This window comes from Lynx rufus, unplaced genomic scaffold, assembly GCF_022079265.1.
Source record: "Lynx rufus isolate CCGP_SWC_20201006 ecotype Redwood Valley unplaced genomic scaffold, mLynRuf1.p SCAF_8, whole genome shotgun sequence".
Classification (NCBI taxonomy): Eukaryota; Metazoa; Chordata; class Mammalia; order Carnivora; family Felidae; genus Lynx; species Lynx rufus.
In genome coordinates this window covers 100865459-100881107 of record NW_025814896.1, presented here as the reverse complement: position 1 = coordinate 100881107, position 15649 = coordinate 100865459, and the positions used below count along the sequence as shown (strand labels likewise).

Below are 15649 nucleotides of genomic sequence, written 5' to 3'. Positions count from 1 at the left end.
CAATTAAGTCTGAAGCCTCAAGTGGAGCTCTTTGCCAGAACGGAAATGGAACGAAGTTTCACTCCTTCCAAATGAAACTTTTAAAGAGAAAATTTGGCAGCTCAGGAGAGCCGAGCCCAGGTTTCTGGCTTGATCACCTACTTCTCTTTCCAGTCATGAGCCCATCACTAGTCTGCTCGGGGTTTTTTCAGGCACTTCTCAGAGGTCCATTTCTATCCTAGGAGATCTGCAAAACCAGACGCTTGACATGTCATTTTGGCCTTTTGTCCTCTAAAACTTGCTGTTCACAACCCTCAGGCCTGGGGTCTAGAGTCAGATGTGTGTGGTCTGTGTGGCTTGTCTGTTTGCCCTGCCCCCGCTGGTGGGGTGTTAAGTCCCTGCTGGGTGCAGAGTGACATGGGCTTGGCAGGCCTTCCTTCCGGTGCTACTCGGGGTCACGACTGGTCCTTGCCTGGCTTTCCTGCCGATTCCTCACGAAGATGCCAATTCGTCTTTAAACCCTTGTTCTCAGTGGTGGTGTTTATGTGCTGCTCTTTGTGGACAGAGGCTGTGGTTTTAGGAATTTGGGAAGTAATCGGACCAGGTTAGCACACCAGCCCAGCCCTCTTACTGGCCATGCCTCCTTGAGCCCACACAGTGAAGGTACTGACGGCCATTGTGTGAGGTGTCAGAGATCTAGCGACAGGCCGAGGCAGTGGCTGGCATAATGTATGCAGCAGCATCTGTGCTCAGAGAATGTCACTTCACCTTTTTAGAAACAGGGCCGCATCTCAAGATGTAGACAGTGTACTCTTCCCAGATGCTAATAACTTTTTGAAGCTGTAATTTAAAAAGGGGGGGGGGGCTTTTGCTATAGTAAGATAGAAGTTTTCCTACAAAAAATTATTATACAAAAATTAGACAATAAAAATAACAAGCCTCTGAGGAAGAACATAGTTGAGGCAAACATTTAAAATTATATACAACAGGGGCACCTGGGTGGCTCAGTCAGTTGGGTCTCTGACTTCGGCTCAGGTCATGATCTTGTACTCTCTGAGTTCGAGCCCCACGTTGGGCTCTGTGCTGACAGCTCAGAGCCTGGAGCCTGCTTCGGATTCTGCCCCTCCTCCTCTCATGCTCTCTCTCGCTCGCTCGCTCTCTCAAAAATAAATAAACATTAAAAAGTTTAAAAAATAAAATTATATACAACAATAATGATCCTCATAATAGTATGGACGCAGTTCAAAAGACATGTTCAGTCCTAAAAATAAATATCCCAGCAAATCTAGGACACCATACATGCATGCACATATGTGTTTGTATGTGCGTGTGAGTGAGAAGATAGCTTGGTGGGAGGAGGGGTAAGGCAGAGCCAAGGCTGCTGAATGTGGAGATAAGGACAAAAAGTACAGCAATGAGGGAGAACTTCCTGCCAAACAGTTTGGAGGCAGAATTTGTCCAGACTGAGCCAAGAGGAAAGACTGGGACGAATGGCCCTTTGTCCCATGTCCTTCTGTGGGTTGCTGCATTCATCTGGGCTAGAGTATTTGGCATTCAACAGTCGTTCATTATTTAAAAAAAAAAAAATTTAATGTTTATTGCTGAGACAGAGACAGAGCATGAGTAGGGGAGGGGCAGACAGAGAGGGGGACACAGAATCCGAAGCAGGCTCCGGGCTCTGAGCTGTCAGCACAGAGCCCGGCCAGGCTCTAACTCACAAACCGCGAGATCATGACCTGAGCCGAAGTCAGACGCTCAACCAACTGAACCACCCAGGTGCCCCAACAGTCGTTCCTTATTGAGGCAAAGCATTAATGTGCAAGGAAAATTGTATACAAAACCAAGGCCAGCTACTTCTATGTTGACATGACATTATTCCCTGGTTACATGTAGAATAACTTGCATTTCAGACTGTATGAAGCTCATTGCCCCAACTGGTAGGTAAATAAGCCTGTTTCTCATCTCACTAGACAGGAACCTAAAATATGAGATTTTTTAAAAATGTGGTAAAAATCACATAAAATTTACCATCTCAGCCATTTTTAAATGTGCAATATGGTGCTGTTAAGTATATTCACACTGCTATGAAACAGATTTCTAGAACTTTTACATCTTGCAAAACCTAAACTCTGTACCCATTAAACAATAGCTTCCAACCCGCCCCTCTCTCAGCCTCCAATAACCAGCGTTCTACTTCCTGTTTCTATGAATTTTAGTACTATAGAGATCTTATGGAAGTGGAATCGAACAGTATTTGTCCTTTTGTGACTGGCTTATTTCACTTTGTATAGTGTTCTCAAGGTTCAGCCATGTTGTAGCCTGTGTCGGGCTTTTATAAAACATGAAATACATCAGAGTATGTATTTCACCCCACATTTATTTTAGGAACAAGGGCAGGCTAGGGGTAGGAGGTGGGGGTATGAGGACATGCTTTCCTTGTATAATGAAGTAGATATTGTTGAGTTTATCTCCTTGTTATGTGATTCTCTCAGGTTTTTTTCTTTAAGTTTCTGACCACAAATTAACTCTAAAAGGGAGATGTTTTGTGCTGAAAGACAGTAATCTACGGGGAGCTTTATCAGACATCCCAGGACACAGTGTCATCTGTAAGAGGGTATTTCTGATGCCTGAGAGGTTTTTTTTTTTAAACTCAGCCTGGTGTGATTTCATTCCAGAGAGCTCAGAAATATGCTCAGCAAGTCTTGCAGAAGGAATGCCGACCGAAGTTTGCGAAGAAGTCCATGGCGCAGTTGTTTGAGCACAGGTACAGCATGGACTTACCGCCTTTCGTGAAGGAGGCCCCCAAAGTGAATGAAGCCGAGTACAAGTACGATCCTCCTTTTGGATTCCGGAGGTTCTCCAGCCAAGTCCAGAGCCTCTTGGAGATATTGCCTGAGCACGACATGCCTGAACACTTAAAAGCAAAGAGCTGTAGGCGTTGTGTGGTTATCGGAAGCGGCGGGATACTGCACGGACTAGCACTGGGCCATGCCCTGAACCAGTTTGATGTTGTGATAAGGTACATGGGTTCACCTCTAAAGTTCAGTTCACTGCTGTTGGTGTAGTGCCAGCGACAGTGAGGGGTGCAGGAAGTGCTGCAGGCCCCTGCCTGCAGGGGATTTACTGCTTGAGGAGTTGAAACACAAACCTGAAATGATTGGATGCCCCCAAACTGCACCGTATCGACCCTAATATGGCAGAACCTTTACAGAGGAGGTGAGGTTTGGAAGACTGGGTAGATTCAGGAGGAAGCCTGGGTGAGGCAGAGCCAGGAAGTGGACGTGGTGTTGGGGGGTGAGCTAGTGAGATGCCTGGCTTCGGGGAGTAGGGCTTGGTGTAGTGCATCCCATGAGCAGTGCTGGAGGGATCGTGGGGAGCACACAGTCTGAACTCCGCTCATCCTAGATTCTCTCTGGTTTAGCCGGCTGAAAATTGTTTTCCTGATCATAAAAGTAAAATGTGCTCATTCTTGAAGATTAAAAAAAAAAAAAATACAGGAAAATGTAAGAAAGAAAATAACCACTCATAGCACAAATAACCAACCACTATTAATTTGCTGTGTTTTTTCCACTTTTGTTCTATACACGTACTAATGAGTGCATTTATATTCTTATAAAGTATTTTGCTTTTTTAATCTAATATTATGAACAGTTTCTGAGGTCATTAAATATTTCTTAGAAAATTAACTCTTCCAAGTACTTACTGTTCCTCTAAATGAGAGTATCAGAAGTTATTTAGCTGTTCTATTGTGGACATTTAGAATTTTTCAGCTTCTTTGTTATTGTGAAAATGCCTTGCACATTCTCATACTTATGTCTTTATCTCTGATTATTTCCTTTCCAAGAATTCTCAGAATTGTTGGCTTAAAGATACTCGAATATTTTTAAGGCTCTTGATACATTTTGATAAATTCTCCCCATCTGAAGGATGTGTAGAACCAGGAGCACGATGCATGCTGGGTCTTCATCAGATTTGTTCAGCAGGAGCGTGTGGATTTGGCCAAAGGCAGGGCAGGCGAGGGCTGGGGACTGGGCGTCGAGTTTGTAGTCCGTGCACGCAGTGTGCGGGCCTGGTGTGAGGCAGAAAAAGTGGAAATGGAGACTGAAAATCAAATCCGGGAGATATATTGAGAAAGTAAATTGGGGGACTTCCTGACAGCTTGACAGTTAATGGTAAGGGATGCCAGGATTTCTAGTCTGGGGTCTCAGGTGTTAGCAGAACTGCCGTCAGAAGCGGAGTAGTTGGAGAAAAAAAATCTCTGGTTAGTGAGGGAGTATAACAAGATCCATTTCAGATATTTTGAGTCTAAAAGTGATATGTTCACATAATGCCTTTGTCCCCAGTAGCTGTGATCTCAGGCAAGTGTCCTAACTGTCCTGTGCCTCTGTTTCCTCATCTATAGATGGAGGAAATAATAGTATGTACCTTATAGGCTTACATAAAGACAAAATGAGTTCACAGATGTAAAGCACTTAGAACTTAGGGTAAAGCATTTAGTGTCGGGCTTGAGGTAAAGGCTCAATGGATGTTAGCAGCTCTGTTTGGAGAATTTGTAGGATAGACGGGGGCTCTGGAGGAGAAGACGGGGTGTAAAGTGTTTGTGGGAATGAATCAGACTTTTGTAAGAGCCAAGATAGAAGAAATAGTTAAGAATCTAGATTTGTTTTTTCTTAATGTTTTATTTATTTTTGAGAGACTGAGCACAAGCAGGGGAGGGGCATAGAGAGAGGAAGACACAGAATCCGAAACAGGCTCCAGGCTCTGAGCTGTCAGCACAGAGCTGGACACGGACTTGAACTCATGAGCCGTGAGATTATGACCTGAGCTGAAGTTGGACACTTAACCGACTGAGCCACCCAGGAGCCCCAAGAACGTAGTGTTAAGGCAGAAGAGGTGCCATGGGCCCCAGCGGCCAGAGAGCAGGAATGGTGTGAGGTGGGGGGGGGGCAGGAGTGGGGCCTCAAGGGTTATAAATGTTGGGGTGAAGAAGGATATAGCCCCTGCCTTTCATTGGATGCTTCTGTGTGCCAGACACTACCTTGTCTGCTTTAGATGTTCTTGTTCCTCAGTGGAGCCATCACTGTTGGCATCATAGATGAGCACCTTGAGGCACTGCAGGGCCCAGGGTCCGGGCCAGACACGAACAGTTCACATGCAGGGTATGAGGCTTCCAGAACCTAATCCCCGGTCCTGCGTGATCAGCTGAAAGATGTGTGCACAGGCAGCACTGGGGAGGCAGACGGGACCCCATGCCCATCTACTGGTCCGTAACTGGGATACAGGAAGAGAAGAAGAGAGAAGCCAGGAGTTGCAGGCAGTGCACACTCTGGGCCAGAGTAGAGGTGTGGCGGGAGTGAAGGGTGGCCCTGGGCTGGCCTTGCAGAGCAGTGGGATTTGGCTCTTCAGGGAGGAGGTAGGTGGGGAGATCTTAGGTGTGGAGCCCCCCACCCTGGCAGGAGGAGGGAGAGGCTGGGAGAGTGGGAAAGGGGCTGGAAGGTGGCCCGATGCCCAGTGGTGGCCCACACATCACCAGACTGGGGAACAGGGACTTCATGTGTGGGCATTGGGAGGCCACTGAGTGCTGGGGATAGAGAAAGGGTTGCTTAGCCTGATGATGAGGGAGAATATCAGTGAAGAAGCCTTTGGAGGTTAACTTTTTGGTTTGAAACAATTTCAAATTTAACAGAAAAGTTGCAGGAATAGTACAGAGAACTCGCATTCACCCTTCCCCCCCCCAGATTCTCCAACCTGTAATGCTTTATCACATTGCTTTATAATTCTCTCTCTCTCTCTCTCTCTCTCTCTCTCTCTCTCTCTCTCTCCCATTACTCTTCCGAACCCTTTGATAGTTGCAAATATCAAGCCCCTTTACCCCTAAACAAGTCAGTGTGCATTTCCCAAGAACAAGGGCATTCATTCTATTATAGAACTGCAGAACCACGGAACAATGTTGAGAATCAGGAAATTAACATCGATAAAATTTAGACCCTGTCTACATCCTTATCCAGATTTCACCAGCCACACTGATAATGTCCTTTATTTTAAAATAAGAAATGGGAAAAAATAACCACTTCAGGGGCATGCCTTGCATTTAGTCATCGTGTCTAATAATATCTTATGATAATCCAGAGGTAGGTATCAGATCTAGAAGAAGTGGCAGCGGAATAGAGAAGGAAGTTGGGATACAGGTGTGATAATACAGGGGAAGAACCAGACAGACATTTTTTGAGATTACAAAACTCTTTAACTGGGTCAGTTTGCTTTCAGAAGAATTCTTACAATTTGCCCCCAAACAATGAGCCTGGTAAGAGCCTTTGTTGATCTGACAGTTGTAAGTGCCCCAAATCCTTGCTTTAAGGATGTACCTGGGCCTATTGCCCTCCTTGGTCCTGACTCTGTCAGTCTAAGTGTGGTTTGTGTCTGCCTTGCCCTGGTTTCTAGGTTTCCTTTCTGCTTATCTTTTTGAATTCCTAGCAAGAACCCCTCATATCTGAACACAGTGGGAAGCCTTCAAGGCAACATCACTGGTGCCCAGAGAAAGCCTAAAATATAATATGTTGGGTTAGCTTGAAATGGCAGGACTACATGGGATTGCTTGACATTCAGAGTTGAGGTATGGGTGTCCCTCAGGGACGCAAGGCTGCTGGGAGGGATGCCTTCCTCCAGACCCACAGCTCACTCCCAGTCCTAAAAATGCGGGGGACGCAGTGCAGGGACTTTGTATGATATGATAAGAGGGTTGATGGCTTGCTTTGTCAATTTATCTTTTCCTTTTTATTTAAATAGGTTAAACAGTGCACCAGTTGAGGGATATTCAGAGCATGTTGGTAATAAAACTACCATAAGGATGACTTACCCAGAGGGTGCGCCACTGTCTGACCTTGACTATTATTCCCATGACTTGTTTGTTGCTGTTTTATTTAAGAGTGTTGACTTCAACTGGCTTCAAGCAATGGTGAAAAATGAAACCCTGGTAAGCACTAGAAACTCAGCCATCTAGTATTCTTTCATAAGAAGTGGAGGGGTCTCTAAGTGTAATTACAGACTTTTATTTTTTAAACAAACACAGTGGCATACATACAGTTGACCCCTGAACAGTGTGGGTTCGAACTGCGTGGGTGCACTTATGCACAGATTGTTTTCAGTAAATACAGTATAGTATTGTAAATATACTTTGTCTTCCTTAAGATTTTCTTAATAACATTTCCTTTTCTCTAGCTTACTTTACTGTAATAATATAATATATAATACATATAACATACAAAAGATGTGTTAATTGACTGTTTATATTATCAGTAAAGCTTCTGGTCAACAGTAAGCTCTCAGTAGTTAAGCTTTCGGAGAGTCCAAAGTTATCTGTGGGGGCACCTGGGTGGCTCAGTCGGTTAAGCGTCCGACTCTTGATCTCAGCTCAGGTCTTGATCTCAGGGTTGTGAGTTCAAGGCCCCCATTAGGCTCCACGCTGGGCATGGAGCCTACTTAAAAAAAAAAGTTATATGTGGATTTCAACTATGCGGGGATAGGGTGGTGGTGCCCTAAGCCCCACATCATTCAAGGATCAACTGTACTTTTGTGGTGTCTCTAAAATAACTACTCCCTTTGTAGAAACGCAGCAGTACTCCTTGTTGAGAATTACTTTCAGAATTTAAGGTTAAGTCACATGTAGAAATTGTGATCATTACTTAAATGGGAAAATCAAGTTTTGAACCAAAATTGTTACTAGTGATCACCTACCTTACTCACCAGACTTGAGTTTACATGCCTTTTGGCTAATCGAGAAATTAGACTTACTTGGATGAGTATAAACCACTGTGGAGGATTTTCAAAAGAATATATACAAAACCTTTGAGGAATATTCCCAAAGAGATTCTCTAAAAATGCTCTGATAGGTGGTCCCCTTGTTGGAGGAAATTCACAGAATTCCAAAGGGGCAGATGTTGAGGAAATGGCCCTCACTTGGTCATATTCCCTTTTGTTTGTTGTAATAATTGATCACGTTACTTTATGGTCCTACCCATGATGTTGAAATAGATTCCAGGATCCAACTATCTATATACACACAAACTAGCTGTCTGCAAAATTAATAGGATATATTACACTTTTCACATAAGCTCCACGTGATGGAGAATTTGTATCTGCAAAGCCTGATTTTGCATAGGTTATGATCTGGACTTTCTGTTGTGTAGAAGTCGACCTAGTTGGAAGATGAAGCACCTATGAAATAACTTTCAGTTACCAGAAGACTTCACAGGACTAGACAGATAGAGCAAAGCCATGGAGAGGACGCAGGGTGAGGGCCTGGTCAGAGTGGGTCACTCGGACACTTAATACCCTTAAATAGGATCTGTTCACCTGGTCTTCCCAGGGACAAACGATGCCTTTCAATCCTAAAAAGGCTTACCATCTCAGGTCATTCCCTGCGGAATTTCCTCCCCATGGAAACCAGAGCCGACGCTGCCCTTCGTCCTCTTGTCCAACACCACATTCGTAAATCAGGTCCTTCGGGGTGGCTACTTTGAGTTGGGTTCTTGGATTCGCATAGATCTCGGTGACTTTGCTGTCGAATGCAGCAGACAAGCCCACATGGGGTCACGCCATAACTCTGGGCTGATTAGCAGGGGTGTGTTCTCACCTGCTGCTGGTGGGATAACCTTATTAAATACCCTTAATGATTGCCTGCCTTCTTTCCTTAGCCATTTTGGGTGCGACTCTTCTTTTGGAAGCAGGTGGCGGAAAAAATCCCACTACAGCCAAAACATTTCAGGATTTTGAATCCAGTTATTATCAAAGAGACTGCCTTTGACATCCTTCAGTACTCAGAGCCCCAGTCAAGGTTCTGGGGCCGAGATAAGGTATTGTTGCAACTGAAAGTTAACTGTTCTTCTCTGTGTTGGAAGGGAGACAGCTGTACAACTTTCACTTGGGCTCAGCTGTATACCCGGAAGAGTCATCCAGTGTAGAAATGTAGTCACTGAGCAGATCGATGCTCCGTGTGTGTTTACTATTCTGCATCTTGACTTCAGGGCTCCTCATTGTTTACCTGGCCTTTCCCCTGGTGACTCCTGTCTTCAGTACAGTCAACACGTTAACACTTAGGCCCCTGGGATATTATTTAAGGTATTCCTAGTCGGTGACTCCATATAACTAACTGCTGGAGGACACTGAAAGACACTTGGGTGGTCTGAAAAGTTCTTTACATTTTTAACTCTGTGCGCTGCTTAAGTGAAAATTGACATTTATCTTCACTTTACAGGTGATGGTAAATAAAGTTTGCCCCCCAGAGCAGTGCTTTTCAGTTGATGCTTGGGTCTCATCCCACACTTTCTGCTTAATTATTCTGTGTGGTGGTCTGTACATTGGGACTTTCAAAGCCCCCTGGGTGATATTATTTTGCAGCCTAATTTGAGAACCTTTGCACTATATTGGCTGTTCACTGCAGTAGGGATTCTTTACCCGCATTTAGCCTGTGCTGCCACCAGGGAGGTGGCAATGGCTTTATCACCTATTTCTTTATGATCCGAATAGCTAAGCCTGTGTCTTTAAACACGTTTTTAAAAGCTGGAAATCACAGCTTTAAAAATCATTTTGTCTTTTTTTGAGAGTGAGAAAGAGTGCAAGTAGGGGAGAGGGGCAGAGAGAGGGAGAGAGAGAGAGAATCTCAAGCAGGCTCCACATTCAGTGCAGAGCCTGAATCAGGGCTTGATCCCACGACCCTGGGACCAAGACCTGAGCCAAAAATCAAGAGTCAGACACTCAACCGACTGAGCCACCCAGGCACCCCTTCCTTAAACAAACTTCCAAGCAAAATCTCCCTATATGAAGGAAAGCAGGGAATTTAGAAATGGGGGCCAGTGCCGCTGCTCACACTGAGAGCCTGAGATACTGCCCAGGAAATACCTGGGGTTGGTCAGGGTCACAGTTTGCAAACATTGAGCTAGGCTCTTAGATGTGGTCAACCAATAGGCAGATGAGCAGACTCTTCTGTTTGCCCTATGAATCAAATTCTAATTAAAAATGTTCTTTAAAACACCTATATAAACTCTAAAGGAAGAATTCTGTGTTTCATAGGAAAAACAAATACCTAAATAGGCTCCTTCAAACTAAAACCCAGTTCTTTACTGTGATCGGTAACAGCTAACCCCAACTCTGGCTCCAGCCCCAGGCTTGAGCCATGAACACAGCTGAAGCTCTTCCCTTGGCAGGCTGCCATTTTTCTCAGGCGTCTGCCCTCTCGGGTGCTTTCCTGCCCTCCCATCCCTGGGGAGGACCACGTAGTTTCTGCCCACTGCAGGAGCATGGCCAGGACCAGTCTTTCTGGTCAGAAAATGGTTCCTTTTTCCCTCGCAGAGGATAGTGGCCCTGCCCCCTGGCAGCAGCTGTCAGGGTCCATGATCCGGTTCACTATAGAATAGGTTGCTTTAGCTGCTCTTGCCCACATGGGAGCACATTGATTCCCCCAGAACGTGGACTTAAAACTTTTAGCCTGTTAGCATTAATTTTTTTTTAAATTTTTTAACGTTTATTTATTTTTTGACAGAGACAGAACATGAGTGGGAGAGGGGCAGAGAGAGAGGGAGACACAGAATCCGAAGCAGGCTTCAGGCTCTGAGCTGTCAGCACAGAGCCTGACGCGGGGCTCAAACTCACAGACTGAGAGATCATGACCTGAGCCGAAGTCGGATGCTCAACCGACTGAGCCACCCAGGTGCCCCTGTTAGCATCAATTTTAACAAAGCAGTTAAAAAAAAAAAAAGACTTACATAGACTTTGGCGAGATTCTTAAGTTATGAAGAGGTTTTACTATAAATATATTCAAGTATCTTTCAATACCTTTCGATTTCTCTATCTTCTCAACTGCCCTGTTTCTTTATTAAATTCCATCATATTTTTTAGACATAGGCAAATGCTCATTTGTGGTTTGTGTAGATTTTTGTTGAAGAAGTAACCTTTCAAAAATGAGCAGATTTACTTTCAATAAAATATGAAATTACCGAACAGCAAATGGTATCAGAAACAAAGTTAGAACATAGAATAAGTGGGGGAAATTTTATCATATGTATGATAGTAAATACTCTCAAAGTACAGAATGATCTTATTACAGCAAAAAGAAAACATGGGCCAATTTAAAAAATGAGGGAAAGATATGAACAGACATTTCACAAAGGAAGAAATTTATACTGCCAAGGAGTACATGATAAAACGTTCAATTTCACCAGTAATCAAATAAAAGTACATTAGAGCCACAATGACATTTTTTTCCTATTTTCTTAGCAAAGATTTAAAAGCTTGATAATGTCCTTGTTTGGCAGGAATACAGATAGAATTATAAGTTGGTACTTTTTCTGGATGGTATTTTGGCAGTAGATATCAGCTTTAAATGTGAATAGTCTTGACCCAGCAATTTTACTCTAAAAAATTTTATTATAAGAAAATTAGAGGGTTACGTGGCTGGCTCTGTCAGTTGAGCATCTGACTCTTGATTTTGGCTCAGGTCATGATCTCATGGTTTGTGGGATTGAGCCCTGCATGGGGTTCTGCACTGGCAGCATGGAGCTTGCTTAGGATTCTCTCTCTCCCTCTCTCTCTCTGTCCCTCTGCTCGATCATGCATGTAGTCTCACTCTCAAAATAAATAAATAAAAACTTTAGAAAATAAAAATAACAATGTGTGTACAGAGATACATAGGGAAAAGCTTGAAAATGGACAGCAAACTGATTGCATTGTCAGGAACTTCCTCATGCATAGGCCCTTCCAGCAGACAGGGAAGTCTGCTGGATTAAGAGGTATGATCTTAGGGGATATGTTCTGTAGGTAACATGCTCTGAGTGGTTTTTGCAGTCAACTGCTCTACCCCTCTGAGTGGTTTTTGATAGTTTCTGAGTTTCTCTCCATATACTTGCCCCTATGAGCAGTTGACTTCATACACTCCTTCTGTAAACCCTGATTGAGTTTTCCCGACCTGCTAGGTGCCACGCTGGCCACAGGGTAAGACAGGACACTGCCTTAGGGTCTTAGGCTAAACAGCAGAAAGTCTTCCTTTGGGTTAATTTCTCTTGAATTCAGTGACTGTTGAGTTTCTTTTTAATGAGTGACGTAGATGCAACACACCAAGGAGCAAGAGGTGGCTTTTGACAAATGATGAGCTTAGTAGAAGCTCCTTAATCCTGATTAAACTATGAACTCTGAAGGGTTCGCTGTTGTTCCAGTTTACGGAAAAGGAGAGTTGTTTCTGGAAGCCACAGACTCAAGTAGGATGAACAAAGTAGGTATATTTATTTACATGAAAAACCATGCAACAGAATGTCATTTGCAGGTCAGCAGTGGCCTTCGGCTAGTGCTTAGACAGCTTAAGGCTTTCTGTATTTCTCCCTGCCCTGTGTACTGTCTTCACCCAAAACTGGGACAGAGATACAGAAAGCACGATTCCCGATTTGCAAGTGGAAAGATGGTGGATAGGAGGGTGGCAGAGTGGCGATTCAGTCGGAATCCAGAATGGTTCAGACATTTGGCGCACTAGGCCAAAGTCCATAGGATAACGTTTTGGGAGGAACAAATGTGGAGACCCTTAACTGGGGCCTAAAAATTGCCCAAATCGAGGGTGGGCAGAACCTGGCTTAGCAGCTATACATGTGAAAAATGACCTGGAAGTGTTTTATTTGCCAGGAGTGTTGGCCTTGGGTGGGAGGTAGCTTCAGATAAGCAGTGAACTCAGTCTTCACTGGCAAGAACTGAGGCTGCTGTGTTCTCTGGCAGAGACTGTCCACAGGAGCCCGCAGGGAAGGGCCCAACTCCAGAAACAGGTCCCAAGAAAGATTGTGGAAGGTCCTGTGACCACTGATTCCAGAGCGGACAGACCTTCTAGATACCTAGACCTTCTAGATACGTGTCGTGTAAGAAAAGAAATGAACTTGTTTTTGCAGTTCCGGTCAGTACCTGTAGGACCAGTAGGTAGAAGGCTTAGAAGGAACACTGTTTAGCTTGGTACAGTAACTGCCAAGCTACCTCTTGGTGGTGTGTGAAAAGTGTCCACATCACAGACCATGTTTTAGAGTGTAAATCCCTGACTTGGGCAGGAAGTCCGACTTCAGGATTCTGGGATCTGTAAAACCATGTCATGTCTAAACTTGCGGCCCCCAGAGCAGCCTGTGTTACTCTGCAGCGCATGGATAGCCCTTGGAAATCAATGAATTGTGCTCCTAAGCCTTGTTCTGTCTTTTCCTTTTTTTTCAGAACGTCCCCACCATTGGTGTAATTGCTGTTGTCTTAGCCACACATCTGTGTGATGAAGTCAGTTTGGCAGGCTTCGGATATGACCTCAATCAACCCAAAACACCTTTGCACTACTTTGACAATCTCTGCATGGCTGCCATGAACTTTCAGACCATGCACAATGTGACAACAGAGACCAGGTTCCTCCTAAAGCTGGTCAAAGAGGGCGTGGTGAAGGACCTCAGCGGAGGCATCCATTGTGAATTCTGAACACAGAGAAACCTCACTTGAAAATGCAGCTCTGACTCTGAAGGCTGTTTTTCCTAGCCTTCTTGATCCATTTCATCCTGCAAATACTTTGAAGTGCAGCTGGTGTTTTTAACTTTTAATTTAAAAAAAAAAAGAAGTTTAGCTCTTCCCACTTTGCCCCCCCCCCACCTATTTATTTGAGGTCAGTGTTTTTGCACAAACTTTTGTAAGTTAATTTTGAGAATTGAATGGGAAAGACTTTTCAAAGAGACTTGTATGTAATGATGTTTTATTGAATTTTAAGAACGTTATTTAATTTGTAAAAACTCTGTCCATGTCTACTGCACACAGAATACCAGGTAATTAAGTGGAAGGAGAATGGAGGTCACTCCTTTGATGAGAGTCCCAAATGCCTGATTCTGGTTCCTTGTTACTGTTTTGTAGGACAGATGTCGGGGGCACTTCCAGGATGATGTGCTCAGTAGCTAAACCACTAGTCCTGGTTTGGCCGTGCTGCTGCGTGAGGCCTGGGCCAGTTGGAGAAGTTCACGGTCCCTTTCTGTTGTCGGGTCTGCCTTCTGTCAGAAGACTTGCAGGAAACAACCAGGGGAAACAACGTCCGTGGTCAGGGAGGGACACAGAAGACATTTTCTAGGTCTCCTGCATTCTCTGAAGCCACCTTAGGCTACAGAAGCCACCGCCTTCCCTGAAATGATGACAAATCTTGAATTTCTTGAGGCTTTTTTTTTTTTTTTTTTTACTGCCCTTCCCAAGCACTTCAGTGTTAACCTGAGGTGTTCCACTGTCTGCCTGAGGTGGCTTATCAAAATTAGGGTATAATCTTTGTTATCCAGAGTTATAGAAGAATAAACCCTTTCCAAGAATAATCATGTCTTCTGAAACAATAAAATAAATTGCCTATTTAACAAAAATTTGGGGGGGACGCCTGCACGGCTCAGTTAAGTGTCCGACTCTTGATGCCCACAGGTTCGTGAGATCAAGCCCCACTTGGGATTCTCTCTCCCCCCTCTCTGCCCCTCCCCTGCTCACACTCCCACTCTCTGTCTCAAAGAAAACATCAACTTAAAAAAAATTTTTGTCATGCCTACCTGGCAGTGTGTTCCAGATAGTGTGCTAAAAAATTTTTAAAAAGAATTAAAAAAGAAGCTTTTGAGGAGCTCCCACAGTCTACTTAATTTGAGTCTCAAAAAAAAAAAAATGTCTGTAATCTGCCTGAAATGTCCTTGGTGGCTGCCAGGTGGGGACCTCAGTGTGGGATGCCGGCAGTGAGTGACAGAGGGACTGCATCCCAGACAGCACAGGGACTGCCGGAGAGATGTTGAGTGGCGAGGGGCCGTGGCTTCCTCCCAGAGAACAGGCTCATTCCAGCTTCTGTCTGTTAATTGGTCCTGTCCTTGTCATCAGAAGATCTGCATCTAGTGTGCTCCCTCCCTGCCACATCTGGGTTCTCATTTCTCCTCGTGCTTCCGCAGCCCGGCCCCTCTGTATCTTTGCATCTGCCGCGTCTCAACCGCGTGCAGGGGGAGGGGCCAGTCCTAACAGGCACCCTTGGATTTCCAGGGCCCTGGGGTCAAGCTTGGAGCCGCCAGCATAGCAAAATAGTAACTCTCTGGGTGGGAAACTGAAAATTTTCTATGGGTTTTGCTTTCTATTTTATCAAATACTGTTTAAGAGGAACTGCTTTGAAATTTTCACCAGCTAAATGACTTAGCTTTGCAAATTGAGACTCAGGAAGATGGTCCACGGCTGTCCTGTGTGACCCAGGTAAGGCCAGGCCTATACCACCCATCTCCAGCCCCTCATCCTCCAGGGGCTACTTGAAGCCTGAATTTTTTTTTTTTTTTTTTTAACAGTTTAACAAAAGCCAGAGTTTGGAACCTCCTTAGACACCTTTCCCAGCGTTGTGAGCACTTGCGCATGGACCCCTGTGGATTCATGTCCCACTGCCCTGCAAGGCTGCTGGGAGGTGTGTAGTTCCACGCCCAGCACTTGGCCAGCGTTCGACCACTGTCAGGCCTGGCCCCCTCCCCACCCCTCCCCTGGATGTCCTTTTTTTTTTTTTTTTCTTCAACGTTTATTTTTGGGACCCTTTTTTTTTTTTTTCTTCAACGTTTATTTTTGGGACAGAGAGAGACAGAGCATGAACGGGGGAGGGGCAGAGAGAGAGGGAGACACAGAATCGGAAACAGGC

The 15649-nt window shown here is 44.6% G+C and overlaps 1 protein-coding gene across 6 annotated transcripts in view; it reads left to right on the top strand.

Annotated features, from left to right (window-relative positions):
* Positions 1-14363, top strand: part of ST3GAL5 (ST3 beta-galactoside alpha-2,3-sialyltransferase 5) — a 49853-nt gene extending 35490 nt beyond the window's left edge. For 3 of the 6 annotated variants that reach the window (XM_047067952.1, XM_047067949.1, XM_047067951.1), the window contains 4 exons: positions 2655-2998; positions 6766-6952; positions 8673-8831; positions 13210-14363. In XM_047067952.1, coding sequence (XP_046923908.1) covers positions 2655-2998; positions 6766-6952; positions 8673-8831; positions 13210-13458 — 939 coding nt within the window. In that variant the 3' untranslated portion in view covers positions 13459-14363. The remainder of the gene's footprint in view (positions 1-2654; positions 2999-6765; positions 6953-8672; positions 8832-13209) is intronic. The other 3 variants (XM_047067954.1, XM_047067953.1, XR_006960114.1) reach the window with 2 other exon arrangements.
* Positions 14364-15649: the final 1286 nt, after the last annotated feature.